The 14,980-nt window shown below is 35.1% G+C and overlaps 1 protein-coding gene across 6 annotated transcripts in view; it reads right to left on the bottom strand.

Moving 5' to 3' along the window:
* Positions 1-14,980, bottom strand: part of LOC149564267 (VIN3-like protein 1) — a 60,415-nt gene that overhangs the window by 15,917 nt on the left and 29,518 nt on the right. For 5 of the 6 annotated variants that reach the window (XM_089827307.1, XM_089827308.1, XM_089827309.1 and 2 more), the window contains one exon: positions 1,611-2,286. In XM_089827307.1, coding sequence (XP_089683433.1) covers positions 1,611-2,286 — 676 coding nt within the window. Of the gene's footprint in view, positions 1-1,610; positions 2,287-5,780; positions 6,842-14,980 lie in introns of all 6 variants that reach the window. The other variant, XM_089827306.1, reaches the window with a different exon arrangement.

Genomic DNA, 14,980 nt, shown 5'->3' with positions numbered 1-14,980 from the left:
CCTGCAATCATACAAGGATAGGAAATAGGAAATTCAGGTTTTACATGACAGATTTGAAGCTTTGAAAATCACAAAATCCTTTAGACATTTCAGAGTGTTGAAGGGTGATGAACTAAGTTTCTCCAGCTCAATATCTATACCAATTCTGTAGCAGTAATGTGTCCATGTAATTTACTCCTCCCAGGAACCAGGAGTAATAATTAGTAATATTGTGAGGACAAGGACACACTGGCAGGCAGAAGAAGAAGCAATAGGCTCATCAACACAAAAGACCTCTAGAGGATCATAGAATGCACAGTGACAGTTGAGGGAAGATAAGACTGCAGCTTTCATCAAGATTAATTTCATCTTTGAGCTCTAGCCCATTTTGAATTCTGTGAGGTCATATCAATCTGCTGAATTTGTTAACTTATGTTTTGAATCTGTTAGCTGTTTAGCCTTATAAATGTCAATAGCACTGTACATAGGTATATTGCTGTACATGCTTCTTCGATTTTCTTGTACAAAGCCATTGCTAATAGTGTTAAAGCAGGACAAACTTGTCATACAATCTTAAATTCTGCATAATGTCAAGCATGTGACTATGCATGCCTTTTACTTGCTCGAAGGGGTAAGGGACCCCTGTTTTATCTTTAAATAAATGCTTTTTAACAAAATAAGAAACTTGTACATACAACACTAACACAAAATGCAAATAATTATTTGAATGATTCCATTGCTACAACTAGAGACTTAAACCTCTTGCATCTTGTCCAATAGCTTCTCATTATGGTTCAAACTTCAAATAAAAAACGCACTACCCCTCATGGAAAAAGGTCCCAAGTGCCACTCTTTTCTTAGGAATCCTTGTGGAAGCACCTGCTGATGGATAATCTCTGCTTCCAGTAACTTTCAGAAATTATGCCTTCGAAAATAAATACCACATTGTGTGTTATAATGGGACTATAGCAGGCTCCCAAAGTTAAACAAGGCATAGATGGAAAAGGAGTCTAGTCATGAAATAAAGTTAGACACGATGTCTCTAACATAATTCGTAACTGTCTCATATCTCATCCAACAGTTTCTAATGATGGCTGATACGCAAACTACACTAGCTCAACTTCACTCAAGATAATCCTTGTGGTAGCAACTGTTGATGAATGATTCCTGACTGACATAATTAATCTGATACATTCCACTACAGAACTTTAAGAAACTTGAATAATCAGCCTTATATAGTAAATTGGTACTCAAATGGCACCATACCATACTTCCAATGTCAAGAAATTTCTATTACCGCTACTACAAAAGAATAAAGGAAAATAAATCTACTCATGGAATGAAGTGAGCAGAAAGTCAGAATATACCTCGAAATATCACATGCATTTCTAATATACAAATAGTAGTAACCTTCAAACTAGTATAAACTCTAATTAAATGCGCAAAAGAATGTGCAAGTAATGCAAGATTTTTATTGAGGGTGCTTTGATGCTAAAAATTACCAGCATTAAATCCAGAAATCACTATTAATTACTATCATGGACTGGGAGTATTCATTCTCTTGAAACAAGCCTTTCTATAACATTAAAAAAAATATTGGAAATAAAAGTGAGGAAACAGCAAGTGCATACCCAATAAGACCACTGACTCTTCCACAAAATGCACAGCAGTAGCTTCCATCTAGCTGTAGGTGCTGCCCAACCTTAACTACCCCAGCATTTCTATGTTTGAGAGCACACTCAATATGACAAGACAAACCACATGAAATGTCTTCATCTAATGGCTCTGAGCAACAAACAAGCCAAAGGCTGGGATCCTTGTTGTCATCAAACTGACAGCAAATGCAACATGAACATCGTTTACAAAATGTATCTTCTGAGCTTAAAATAGCTCTACAAGCTGAGTTTTTGCATACCAAGTTATTGTCAGAACTTTTGCCATCAGTACTAACAGGCAGTGTTGCAGCTGTTGCAAGTCGCAAAGGATGTTCTCTCTTTCTCTGCCTCCGAAAGACACTAGGAGCATTCGATGGGGTTGAGCTTGCAAAGGGACCTACTGCACCCTCATGTTGCAATGACTCTTTTGTTGCTACAATTCTTAAAAGATGTTCTATCATCTTGCACTTTGGCAAGCCCGTATATTTCCTTTCTTTCCCCATCTCTGCACATATTAGATGCAATATATCTTTACGAGTCCAAGTCTGAAGAATTTCAGAGCCATATTCTGAACCCTTAACAATATCATATACCAATTCATGTTTCTGTAGCATTGTCAAGTGGTCTCCTCTTGAGGCATCTAACATGGGACCTGCATATAGTAAAATATGCAAACAATAGATTTAAAAGAAATAAAACTTACAATACATCATTGATAAACATAAAAATTATTCAGATATGCTAGAAAATTTTACCCAGTAAAAAAATCAAATTATCAGATCAAATTGATTTCTAAACTTCTTTTATAGTCTGATACTGTAATTACTAACATTTGTGGAAATTGAGATGAGAACCACTATTACCACACTAAGACTCAAAATATGATCCCCCCACTGATTTTTGACATGGGCTCGGGCTTGGAAAAAAAAATCAGCAGAATCTTGGTATTAAACACCTAATTGATTACAAAAGAAATGATAATTCGAGAATTACTATATCAATTAGTCTCACCAAACTCTTACTTGGCCTAGACTCAGCAGGCCTTGTTTGGACCTGCTCAAACACTAACATCAATCAATCTGCAAATTATAGAAGTGGTAATACTAATGAGAGCACATTTATGAATGGTTACACAACCTCGTAGTTAGACAGAAAGGACTTGTTCCCTCTTGAAATACGCGAAAAATATAAAGGCACTTTAAGAAGACAGGTTGTGATTAAATGAAATTTCTTCATATGCATACCAACAAAAGAAGCCCAGATGATACAATGATGATCATAAGATCACATTTCAGATCTCTGTCACAAGGTTTGTGTTCCATTTCAACTTTGGCCAAGAAAATGTTCTAGACAAATTCATTGTCTTATAAAATATTTGAATAATATAAATTGCAACTTACTTTAACATAATACATAAATGCACATTGTCAAAGTAGACATGACTAAATACATTTAAATTCTATACAAAAAAATGTAAGCGCTCACTATACACTTATAACTAATAAATCAGAATAAAATCTAGTGTAAACGCTTTTTAAAATAATTGTTGAATATGATAAAAACTAAAATAAGAAACCTAAAAGTTATAATTAATTAAAATTCTTTAATAAAAATATTTTATAAAATGTTTTCAATGTTTTAGTGGGGGAAATTTCTTTAAGTTCTAAATAGTTTTCTACCTTTTGCTCTTTTTTTTAATTTTGAATAATAAAATTGAGTCCATCAAGGAATTTTCCTAATATTGTAAGAATTATAAAATAAACCTTTCCATCCACTCAAAGAAGCACCTCTGCATCAAAATTCTGAATTGCACTTATAAAAGGCTCCTCTGTTACTACTGTGCCATAAGAGCTCCTTCTTACTTCACTACCACTCTTCATGCGCAGATCTCAAATGCCACTCTTTAGTTTGCTTTACATTCTGCCCTAACAGTTCATTAAAAAGGCCTTTTAGAACTACAAATTGCCTGCAGTTTCCATCAAATGTCCCTTTCAAACTGCAATCGTATATGTCAGATGCTTCTGATACTTAATTTCGCTTTGTACCATAGATGTACTACTGGCCGCGCAAAAACTGGAAGAGTTTTTTGGCCTGGAGAGTTTTTAAGACTTTTACTGGCACCAAAAACTATCTGAATTGTTGGTAAAAACTGGCCAGTACTCGCCGAGTTTTTGCCCGAAAAGTTTTTGTTAAAAACTCGATCATAGTTTTATAACAGCGCTTTGAGGCAAAAAGTGGTTCAAATTAATTTTATTTCTCATTCCTTCATGTGTATTTGGCTTAGAGGGGTCCAAATCAATGTACTCCAAACACTTGAAAACTGATTTCTATCAATTTTAGGAAGACTTGAGCTGGATTCGTGGTTGTTTTTGAAGAAGCTGACACCAATGATTTAAGAGGCCAGCTATGGAGAAGAGTGGTGGATTTAGTTTCACATTGGATAACATTAAGTTGAATTAGTAGTCATACTCATTGCTTGTGCTAGGAGAAGTTAGAGGCAGGGTTACATCCAGGATGGAGGACAAGCCACAACCTGAGTTAGAAATACTAAGCAAGGACAAAAAGTCATGCCCATTACAGACTTCTACCTGTCCCTTAGTTTTTACTAGAGCTGGGAAGAGGATTTATACAAATATAACATTTAAGTATAAGTTACATTTGTATAAATATAGTCAAGATGTTTGAAATAGGTTTCAGCTTCACAGGAGTTAAAATACAGTTTCTGGATTTAAGGTATTCAAAAAACTCCAAGCTTAGCAAAATTTCAAGATTCAGCATGCCTTCAACAGTGTTATCTCCCACAACTTGTCCTGGCTATTTGAGGTCAACTTGAAGCTGAAACAAGGACTTTCTAATGATTCTAACTCATTTCTCAGAAATCACTTGCTTTCAGTTCCATATCAGACTTAGTTCAACCACTTGCTCACACCAAAGACAGGCATTACTTTCCAGCAGGCCAAAATTGCTCAACCTCACTATTGGACTATTTTGCTATGATGTATTTACTTCTAGTTTTGTAGAAACTATTTACTACTCTGCTTCTCGCCATCTGCATTCTGCATGAGAATGTGATTTTGTACCCTTTACATTTATATATGTCTAAACTTTACTTGTTTCTTGTGTCCTCATTAATTAACTCATTGGGTGCATCTTCTCATTGAATTTTGCTAAAAAAAAGTTTTTTTTATCAAACTTAAGCTGTATTTTAGGTTTCCGAGTTTTTAAAAAATTGACCGAATTTGTCTCAGGCTTGGCAAGTTTTTGCTGAGTGAGAGTTTTCCATCTATGCTTTGTACTGATGATTTTTATTGTTAAGTAGATTTTTCTAACTTGCGAACGTATAGATTTTCAGACAGTTTAACCATTCCATAATCCAGAAATTTATGTGCTGATTATATTTAGCAGATTACCTATCTCAAGTTAGATTTACCAATTGCACAAATTATTCATGCACTTGACACATTTTTACATGGTAGGAGAGCCTCGTAAATGGCATCTGGGAAATGGTGGATACAATTTTCAAATACATGCAAAGCTTGTGAGAGCCACTATTAGGAATTAAATTATCTCACAAGGAAAGCGTCAAATAATTTTTTTTAAAAATAAAGCTCACAAGATTGTTTAGAGTTTATGTTCAAGTTCAGCAAAGAAAATTTTTGGTTTGATTCATAACAATAAAATTCCCAAAAAATGTAATGATTAAATTCAAATAATTAATTATTTTTTAATAAGTGATGATGATATTAATTTTTTTTTTAAAGTTTGATACATATTGCGGGAAAAAAGACAACCTCGCCATTTAACTACTAACTACCGATACCTTACTCATACTACAAATCAAAACCCTTAGGGCCCGTTCAATTGCTAGAATATGATGGGAATGGTCATTGAGAATTAGAATATATTTTTGAATTCTTTGTTTGGTGTGCGGAATGCGAATGGTGAGTAGGAATACGTATTCCCATTTTAGCCCAAAATGAGCATTTGTCCATTCTAAAAAATACATGTTATTAGAATTGCTATTCCTATTCTCATTTTAGCTTTCTCAAATTTGATTAAATTTTCAAATCCGCTTTACTCTGGGGTGAGCGCTGGAACTCTGTTGAGGGACTAGAAAACACAGTCAAATTTGGATAGGGACACAACCTGTGTGCAGAAGCGTGCCCATGATAGGAGAGGCCCCGGCGGATACATCTGTAAACTCTCTTTCACCACTGCACATAGGCTATTGCCTCTGCTGTTTCAATGGCAATCTGCTGCCTTGCTTCCCATGTCAACTCCTTGTCTCACGAGTGCAGATGCTGAAAAACTGTCCCATTTGGCACAAATTCGTATACCAGCAACGGAAATTGACTCTTCGTACAGCAACCCAGCAATTTCACTACATTCCTGTAGCTAATATGAGATAGAATTATGATTTCGTTGATGAACTCATCTGAAATCGATTTGGGCTTTTTAATTGCAACATGCATGCCGTCCACAAGAACTCCTTTGTACACAGTCGCAAAGCCACCTCTTCCCAGTGCCGTGAAAGAATATCTCCCCCAAATGTCAGTTTTATTGAGGCGTGATTTATCGATCTAAAGAGATAAATAAATTATCCAAAGCAAAACGATTTAGGGCCTGCAAGGGAACAAAGCGCATCAACGAACCTGAATCAGCTGTGTCTATCAAATTCTAAATTCTATCTTGCTGAACCAAACAAAGACAACAAATTTCTATTCTAGAACAGCAATTCTAGAATAGAAATTCGAGAATAGCAATTCTCATTTTGCAATTCCTATCCCCGCAACCAAACAGGCCCTTACTGCCATTACATTCTGAAAAGCCCACTTTACTAAAGAATTACAGTAATTTTGAAATTAATTATTAAAATCTAAGTTAGCACGGCATTCGAAAGTCGATTCGCTTGACATTCAAACTAGATTCAATTTTGAATCATAATCGTTACTTTATTGGCGAAATCACTGTAAAAGCGCCATGCAAGATCCTGCTCGAATGAGCAGCGACTTTGAACGACTTTAGACATATTTGGGCGAGTTGGAGACGAATTTGTCTACTTTTCGGTAAATTCAGATGTTTGACCGACTTTCATCTGACGTAGGGTTTTACTTATTTTATTAAGTTTTAATTTTTTTTTGTCTTTCCTAAACCTAAAGTCACCCACATATCCACCACATTTTGTAGTACCCGACATTTTGTAGTACCTGCATGCAAGGAAAAAGGATGTCAATAGTAAAAAAATGAGCTCAGTAGAAAAACACAGGCATACACAACATAGGTAGACAAAAACAAGACATACAAGGGCATATACAAGCACATGCAAGCAAAAACGAGGGCCACAAAAACACAAGCATCCAAGAAGTCAATAAGCAAAAAATTAAAAAACGTGGGCATCCAAAGCAGCAATTGTGAGGTCTTATGGGTAGCTACAACTACCTTGTTTTTTTTTTTATTGTTTGTTAATAGATCATAACAGTTTTTTCAATAATTTTTACAAAATAATATGATCAAAGATGCATTTTGATCTGTTGTTTGTGACAGAGCTTTTTTCTGCATTTTATACAAAATAAAATGATTTCCTTAGTTTTCTTTTCTTTTTTCATTGTTGTTTTGTTGCTTTGTTTGTTTGTAGATTCTACTTTCAAGGAATGGCAGCGAGTGATTCTGGCACCAGGAACCCCCCCTTCAAAATCGACAAATGCTCCCCATTATGGAAATATGTGGAAATGGTTCGACCAATATCAGGTGGAGGAGGTTATGTGTGGATTTGCAGCCATTGCAATGAGGAATCTAGTACTCTTAGAGTATAGTGATAGCACATTATGCTTCATTCCTCAAAAAGGCAATACATTTTGTATAGGGAAGCCAAGAGTAAACAAAGTGCTATCTACAACCCTCCTTCTAAGCCACATTGTGAACAAATAAATTCAAGAAGAAAAGCAAGCAGACGAAGCTACTAGGAGGGAAAATTTTTCTCATCCATTGCAAAGTGGTAAGCCTTCAAAAAAGGAAACACATCACCTATGTCTTCAACTACCACTCCCAATGAACCACCCGGAAAGGGTTGTCGATTCTTGTGTTCTTCTCAACAACCGGTTGTAAGTAAAAGAGTAATGGGGCCCTTGAAAACATCATTTCAAAATGAAGGTAGAGACATTGCCGATCAAGCCATAATAGGATGCATCTATGCAAATGGGTTGCCATTTAATGTTGTTCGCTTACCGTATTGGCAACAAATGGTGAGAGCAATTAATGAGGCTCCACAAGTTCTCAAGAACCCTCGTTATGAGAAGGTAAGCACCACTTTATTGGATAGAGAGGTGTCCAGTATAGAGGCTTCCATGCAGCCCATCAACGATTCATGGATTGAAGCAAGTGTAACAATAGTATCTAATGGATGGAAAGATGCGAGAAATCATCCTTTAATGAATGTTATTGCAGTGTCCACAAGAGGTGCAATGATTCTGAAAGTTGTGGATTGTGAAGGAGAGGTGAAGGACGGTCCTTTCATTGCAAACATTCTCATCCAAGCCATTAAGTAAGTTTCCCTCAAAATGTTGTTCAGGTAGTAGCCAACAATGCCAATAATCATACGGTTGTCGGCTTAGTGGTTGAGGAGCGGTTCAAACACATTTTTTGGACACCTTGTGCCATGCACTCACTCAACCTAATGCTGCAAAAAATTGGCACTAAGGTTGAGTGGAATAAAAAAAGTATGAAGAGGCATAGGCGAACCAAACATTTGTCACGAACCACCATATGACACAAACCATATTTAGACAATTCTCAAAATTGGAGCTCTTGAAGGTAAGTTCAATTGTTTAAAATTTAAACATGTTTTAAAAATCTAGTCACTATAGTTTACTAAACTATCTATGTTTTTTATTTTTTTATTTTTATTTTAACGTTGATCTTAAATTTGTAAGTTATTGTCATTTTGATCTTAAAATAGGTTGTCAAGACCCACTTTGCCTCCAACATTATTGTTTTGAAATGCCTTGTCAAGGTTAACGAGGCATTGTCTAAAATGGTAATCAATAGCTAATTGGTGCATATGTAGGCAATCTGAAATTGCCAAGGCAGTTGTCGTTAAAGCATTGATACTAGATGACTCTTGGTGGGATCATGCTAAGCACCTTCTAAAAATCACCGAGCCTATATTGAGCATAATCTAATACACTGACATGGGTAGGCCTTGCTTGGGTGAGGTACATGACAGCATTGACCCCATGATCAAGGATATTAGACATATCATAAATGAGAGAGGAAGAACCGAATGAAAAGTTCTTCAAGGAGATACAAGTAATTATGGCAGAGAGATGGAACAAAATGACTACCCCTTTTGCATCTACTTGCCTTTGCATTGAGCCACAAGTTCTATAGCCAATTGGTCCTAAGGGGAAGTACCACTAGAGTTGCCCCATATAGAGACCATAATTTCTCGAGTACCTATGACCTGAAGTGAGCTCTGACTTTATGAGTTTGGCAAGCACCAATGATTGTGGTCTTGAAGCTCTTGAAGACAATAACAATGTTGACGCTCATAAATGGTGGTACTTCCATGGACAAATGTACCAGCACCTACAACCCATTGCCATTAAAATTTTATCACAGGTAAGTTCTTTGATCTTAAGATTCTAATTTCTAAATTCCTATTGATGAATATACAAAACTCTTCAGTCTATAATTTCAGAATTGTAAATCTTGATAAGTTGCTAGTTCATCATCATCTAAGCGGAACTAGAGCACATACTCCATCCACTTAATAAAGCGTAATTGATTAAACACCAAGAAGGTAGATAACTTGGTCTTTGTGCATTTGAACTTGAGGTTCACAACTTACAAAGAGAATACTTGCAAGAGAGGGAAGGAAAAACATCGGGATATTGAACAAGAGTCTATGAAGTTGGAAGCCCACTTTGATGCACTTGCAATTGATTATGGTGACCGTGAGATAATTAGTGATGTTGAAGTTGATCCTAAGGCTGAACCTAAGAGCCCTGATGCTAGTGGCACTATTTGTGCTTCTAATCTGCAACTGCATAATTATGATGATTTTTTATGATAATTGATCACATGTGACTGATGAGTAATGTTGATATTATTGTTTTTGAACTGAAGCACTGATATGGTGGTGTATTTTGACATTTTGTTATGTCATTCAAACTAAATTGTTAATATATGTGGTGATGTATTTTGCTAAGTTGCTTTAATATTAGTCTAGTGGTGTATGAACTTATTTGTTGCAGCATATTTTTACATATATAAATTTTATTTAACAAAAAAAAAAATGTTCTACACATGACCCTGAACCCAGCCCAAAAAAAAATGAGTGTATTTCGAACCGGAATCTGAACCAGCAACTTAGATTAAAATATTAGATTTTGAATAAATTAATTTTAAAAATTATTTTTTCAAACCAACAATTCTAAGTGATAAATTTAAAATATCAAAATATTAAGTTTTAAATTTAAAAAACTAACCTATATATTAAAACTTTAAATATTTAAAATAGTTGACAAAACAATAAATATCAATTATCCTTTAAAGATAAACACAGAGTAGCCAGATATGCCTCTGCCTCTCCTTGGGCATGCATATCCCATGCGGTGTAGATACACATTGGATACCATACACACACATGCCCAAACACCTTGGTTTTCCAACCATGACAAATACTCTGTAAATTGACTTTTTTTTTAATTCACGTACATCTTCCTAAACTTAACTTTAAAAAGCTTCAATCATGAAACCTTTTTATTTTTTTGGTAAAAACAAAACCTACACCAAATTAGGAAGACAAATGAAATATTTATCTGTTTCAGGCTTTCAGCAACCCATTTTTAGGTTATCTTCCATTGCAGCTTTACTATTTTGGCACATTGTAAATTGTTAATTCAACTTATTATTACCTATGTGACAATTATGTGTTTATATAGATTTTGAAGTGATGAAAATCTCCTCTAATAACTTAGAAAGTCATGTTAATATATGTTTGTGTTTTTTATGAAGGTCATATCCAGCCATATCCATATTGAGGGGTCTTTATAAATGGCCATATCCATATCCGTATCAGTATCCATGTCCATGCAACTTTGGCTAAACAAGATTCTCATATATATAAATGTTTATAAACAAAAATCAAAAATCAAATTGGAGCTTGACATGACAATATTAGCTTCTGTACAAACAGACCTGCAGCACCATTTTCCTTACAGCCATAGCTCAACTCTTTGTCAGCACTTTGCAATAGTAAGCCACCATACGAACTAAAATAAGAACCTGCCACAATTGTGTGTGTGCCTAGAGAAAACTCTGCATGCACCTTCATACTTTGTGGCCTTCAAGCAGCAAATGACAGGCAACAAAAACCCTCCCAGACCCTTTATGAACTGCAAAAAAACCTTCACTGCAAACACAGGACTTCAAACTCACACTGCCCTCTGCAAACACCACACATTCCACAGTGAAACATGCTCCAAACCAGTTATGCTGCACAGCATTTTCCTGTCATGCTGTCATGAACCATATGATCACATATGATGAATCTAATGGTGATTCTAAACGAATTTTGCGAGTTTTTTTTACGTTCACCAGAATTTCAAGTTTCTATTATGAAATCTCCCAAAGTCTTATGACAGCCTGAAGCATAGAAGATTTAATAGACACTGAATGCAAACAAAACAAATAACTGCATCCAAAGATCCATAATTTCCAAAAAAAATGAATTCGTCTTTAACCATATATGACTTCTGCAGACATATTTCAAACCCTAGGCAAAATGAAAAGGAAAATAGTAGAAAAATTGGTGACAGGTTTCACAATGTGCTCTGGATGGGCATAAGATAAAATAAGAATGTTTGACAATGGCAGACAAAACAAAGACATTAAAAATGATTCAACATGTACTTCAGCTGCGGATGTTTAGTAGAAAACAAATGTTCCTAGCACAATTCTATAATTGCAAGAAAGAGTTTAATCCATGTAAAAAGGGGTTGTGGACAAGTGGAAGGGCCACTTGCTTCTTATTTTAGAGACCAAGGTTACATCTCTGCAAAGTGACATCTGAGCACCTGTGCACATGCTGAAGCGGTCGTCTCCAATTGCTAGGTAATTGGTAATCCTGCAAGTGATGCTAGTGGAATATGCTGGAGGAATGCAGAAGCAAGATGGAAAAGCAAATGCCCTACAAAATGAAATAGGAGGTAAGAAGAAGGTGAAGCATTCAAGCTAGAGGAGCATCCTGGATGAATGTAGGTGAGAGAAGCTGATCCACTGAAGCTGGAAGAATTTAGGTGGGAGAAGAAGGCGATTGGTTCAAGCTGGAGGAACATATAAGGGAGATGGTGGAGAGAATATTGTGGTGGAACGAATGCCCTGCAGGAGCAGATCAGAGCGGGAAGAAGGATAATCATTCAAGCCAGAGGAGTTCAATTGTAAAATGTGGAATCCCCACTGATAGAATTGTAAGGCAAGTGGTATCCCTGTTGATGTGCTGGTAATAATCTAAAGAAAATGTAGAACAAACCAAAGAGAGCTTGCAGAATGAATTGAAACTTTAACTGAAAGTAGAATTGATACTTGGAAAGTGTTCTGAAGAATAGCCATTGTCAGGCAATAGTCAGAAATTCTGGCAAATACAGAGGTAGGGGAAGGGCACCAGCAGCTGAGCATGTTCCAATAGCCATGAAATACTTTTCGCAAATTAAAAGTCCATTAGAAATCATCTATGAACCAATAGCTGCCCATGTTTTTGAAAATTTAGTAATTAGATTAATTGCGCAAGTTTATTGGTACCAATAGTGCACAATTTTGGGGCGTCTGTGCAAAAGATGCACAATTATTGGGTCGTTTGTGTATAAGTACTGTAACAATTGTGCAAACATTTTGGTTCTATCTGCAGAGGTTGCAAGTTATCTTTCATCAACTTTAGATGATGATTTTGACAGATATGTTGAAAACAACAACTCCTTAAATGCAACTTCCTGTGCTTGTAAGAATTTTGATCTTTAGGATCAAAGCTTTCACCAGCTTTCTCAAGCACTTGATCTATTTTGAATTTATGAGTCATATAATCAGAAATTGCTAATTTAAATATATTTGGAGCCTTTCGTTTCTTCTGTTGGAAATCTCCAACCACATTTATTTCATCGTTCTTTGTCACAAATCTATTCATCTCTTGTTCCTCAAACAGTAGTCCCCTCCTTAGGCATCTACAAAGGCATCCATATTTCTTGGATTAACTCTTCCAAAACCTCACTGTAAATCTGTATTGAAGATTAAGACATATTTAACATTTCAACTAAATTTGAAGATGCCACATTATCCTAGATAATGACAACCATATCATCTTTGTTGTTAGAAAAAGTGATTGAAATGATAAAATATAATAAAATAAAATAGCATGAAATAATAGATTTAATCCAAGAGAGCAAGAAGAGTTTTACCATACAAATGGTACAAGATCAATGGAGCAATACCTAAGATAAGCAACACAAGAGACAAGGATTTGATAAGGGGAAAGCAAAGAAAACCCCTTGTGAGTATTATGAATGAGGCAAAAGTCTAAGAATGAGAAAGAGAGAGAGAAGAAATGCAGCAAAATAGCTCATTTACAATAGCATCAAAAACTTGATGTGAATAATGGAGATTAGATGAAAATGAGAGAGAGAAGCATCTCTTTTAAAGAGATGAGAAAGGAGTTGCATGTCTTTGCATGTGTAACTCCCATTTCTATGAATGCCACATTCATAAAAGGTGTGTGCAAAGTGTCAAGTTCCTCTTAAGGAGGAATATCTATTTTCCTTATTAAAAGAAATACAAAAAAGAGTTGTCCTCACAAGTGGACAATAGGACAAGAATGACATGTCCTTTACATGTGGACTAGAGGACAAATAAATAATACATAAGGGATACTTTGGTTTATCCCAATAAATAAATAAATACAACCAAGGAAAGATTATTAATTCTAACATTTGTCTATGTTATTTCCAGTGGCTGTAAGTTAATATTTCATAGACTTTAGATGATGCTTTTGATGGATTTGTTGTAAACAACAGTCCTTAAATGCAACTTCCTGTGCTTGTCAGAATTTTGATCCTTCGGAACTTTCTCAAGCACTGGATCTATTTTCAATTTGGGAGTCATATAATCAGAACTTGTTAATTTAAATATATACGGAGCCTTTTGTTTCTTTTGTTGAAAACTCCCAGTCACATTTCTTTTATCATTCTTGATCACAAATCCATCCATCTTTTGTTGTTCATATCAAACAGTAGTCTCCTTCTTAGACATCTACAAAGGCATCCATAATTCTTGGGTTAACTCCTCCAGGATCTCACTGTACAGAGTTACAAAAATATCAATATGAATTGAAGATTTAGATATATTTAACATTTCAACTAAATTTGAAGATGCCACATTATTATAGATAATGACAACTATATCATCTTTGTCTATGTTATTTCCAGTGGATGTAAGTTGTTAATCTTTCATGGACTTAAGATGATGCTTTTGACAGATATGTTGAAAACTACGGTCCTTAAATGCACCTTCCTGTGCTTGTCAGAATATTAATCCTTGGGGTTGGATATTTCACCAACTTTCTCAAGCACTGGATCTTTCTTGGCCACAAATCTATCCATCTCTTGTTGTTCAAACAGTAATTCCCTCCTTATGACTCTACACATCATGATTTCTCATAGTCATTTTATGAGCATGTAACATATTGTGTCTCAGTCAAAACACATATGACATAAACCAAGCAACAGATTAATAATTCTGGCTGTGTATTTATAATAATATGAAATAAGTCAAGTTCTACATAATTCTCTCCATCTATTTTTTGTTTTGCGTTATGGTTGGTATTCACACAAAAAATTAATTGAATGTGTCCATATAAATTAATCTGTATTTACAATATCTGTTGCTTGGTTTATCTGTTTTGACTGAGACGCAAAATCAGAAAGCCTTTTCCTGTTACATGCTCATAAAATAAGTAAGAGAAATCATGATGTGTAGTCATACAGAGGGGACTACTGTTTGAACAAGAAATGGATAGATTTGTGACCAAAATAAATGGAAGAAATGTGACTGGTGATTGTTAACAAAAGAAACAAAAGGTTCCAAATATAATGAAATTAACAATTTCTGATTATATGACTCCCAAATTCAAAATAGATCCAATGCTTGAGAAAGTTGGTTAAAGTTTTAACCCAAGGATCAAAATTGTGCCAAGCACAGAGAGTTGCATTTAAGGAGCTGTTGTTTACAACATATCTAATAAAAATATCATCTGAAGTGTATGAAAGGTTAACTTGCAGCCACTGGAAATAATGTAGACA

This window comes from Cupressus sempervirens, chromosome 4 (genome assembly GCF_028749045.1).
Source record: "Cupressus sempervirens isolate cs-2001-9-10 chromosome 4, ASM2874904v1, whole genome shotgun sequence".
Lineage (NCBI taxonomy): Eukaryota > Viridiplantae > Streptophyta > Pinopsida > Cupressales > Cupressaceae > Cupressus > Cupressus sempervirens.
Note: the sequence above shows the minus strand (reverse complement) of the source record. Positions and strands in the feature narration are given on the sequence as shown.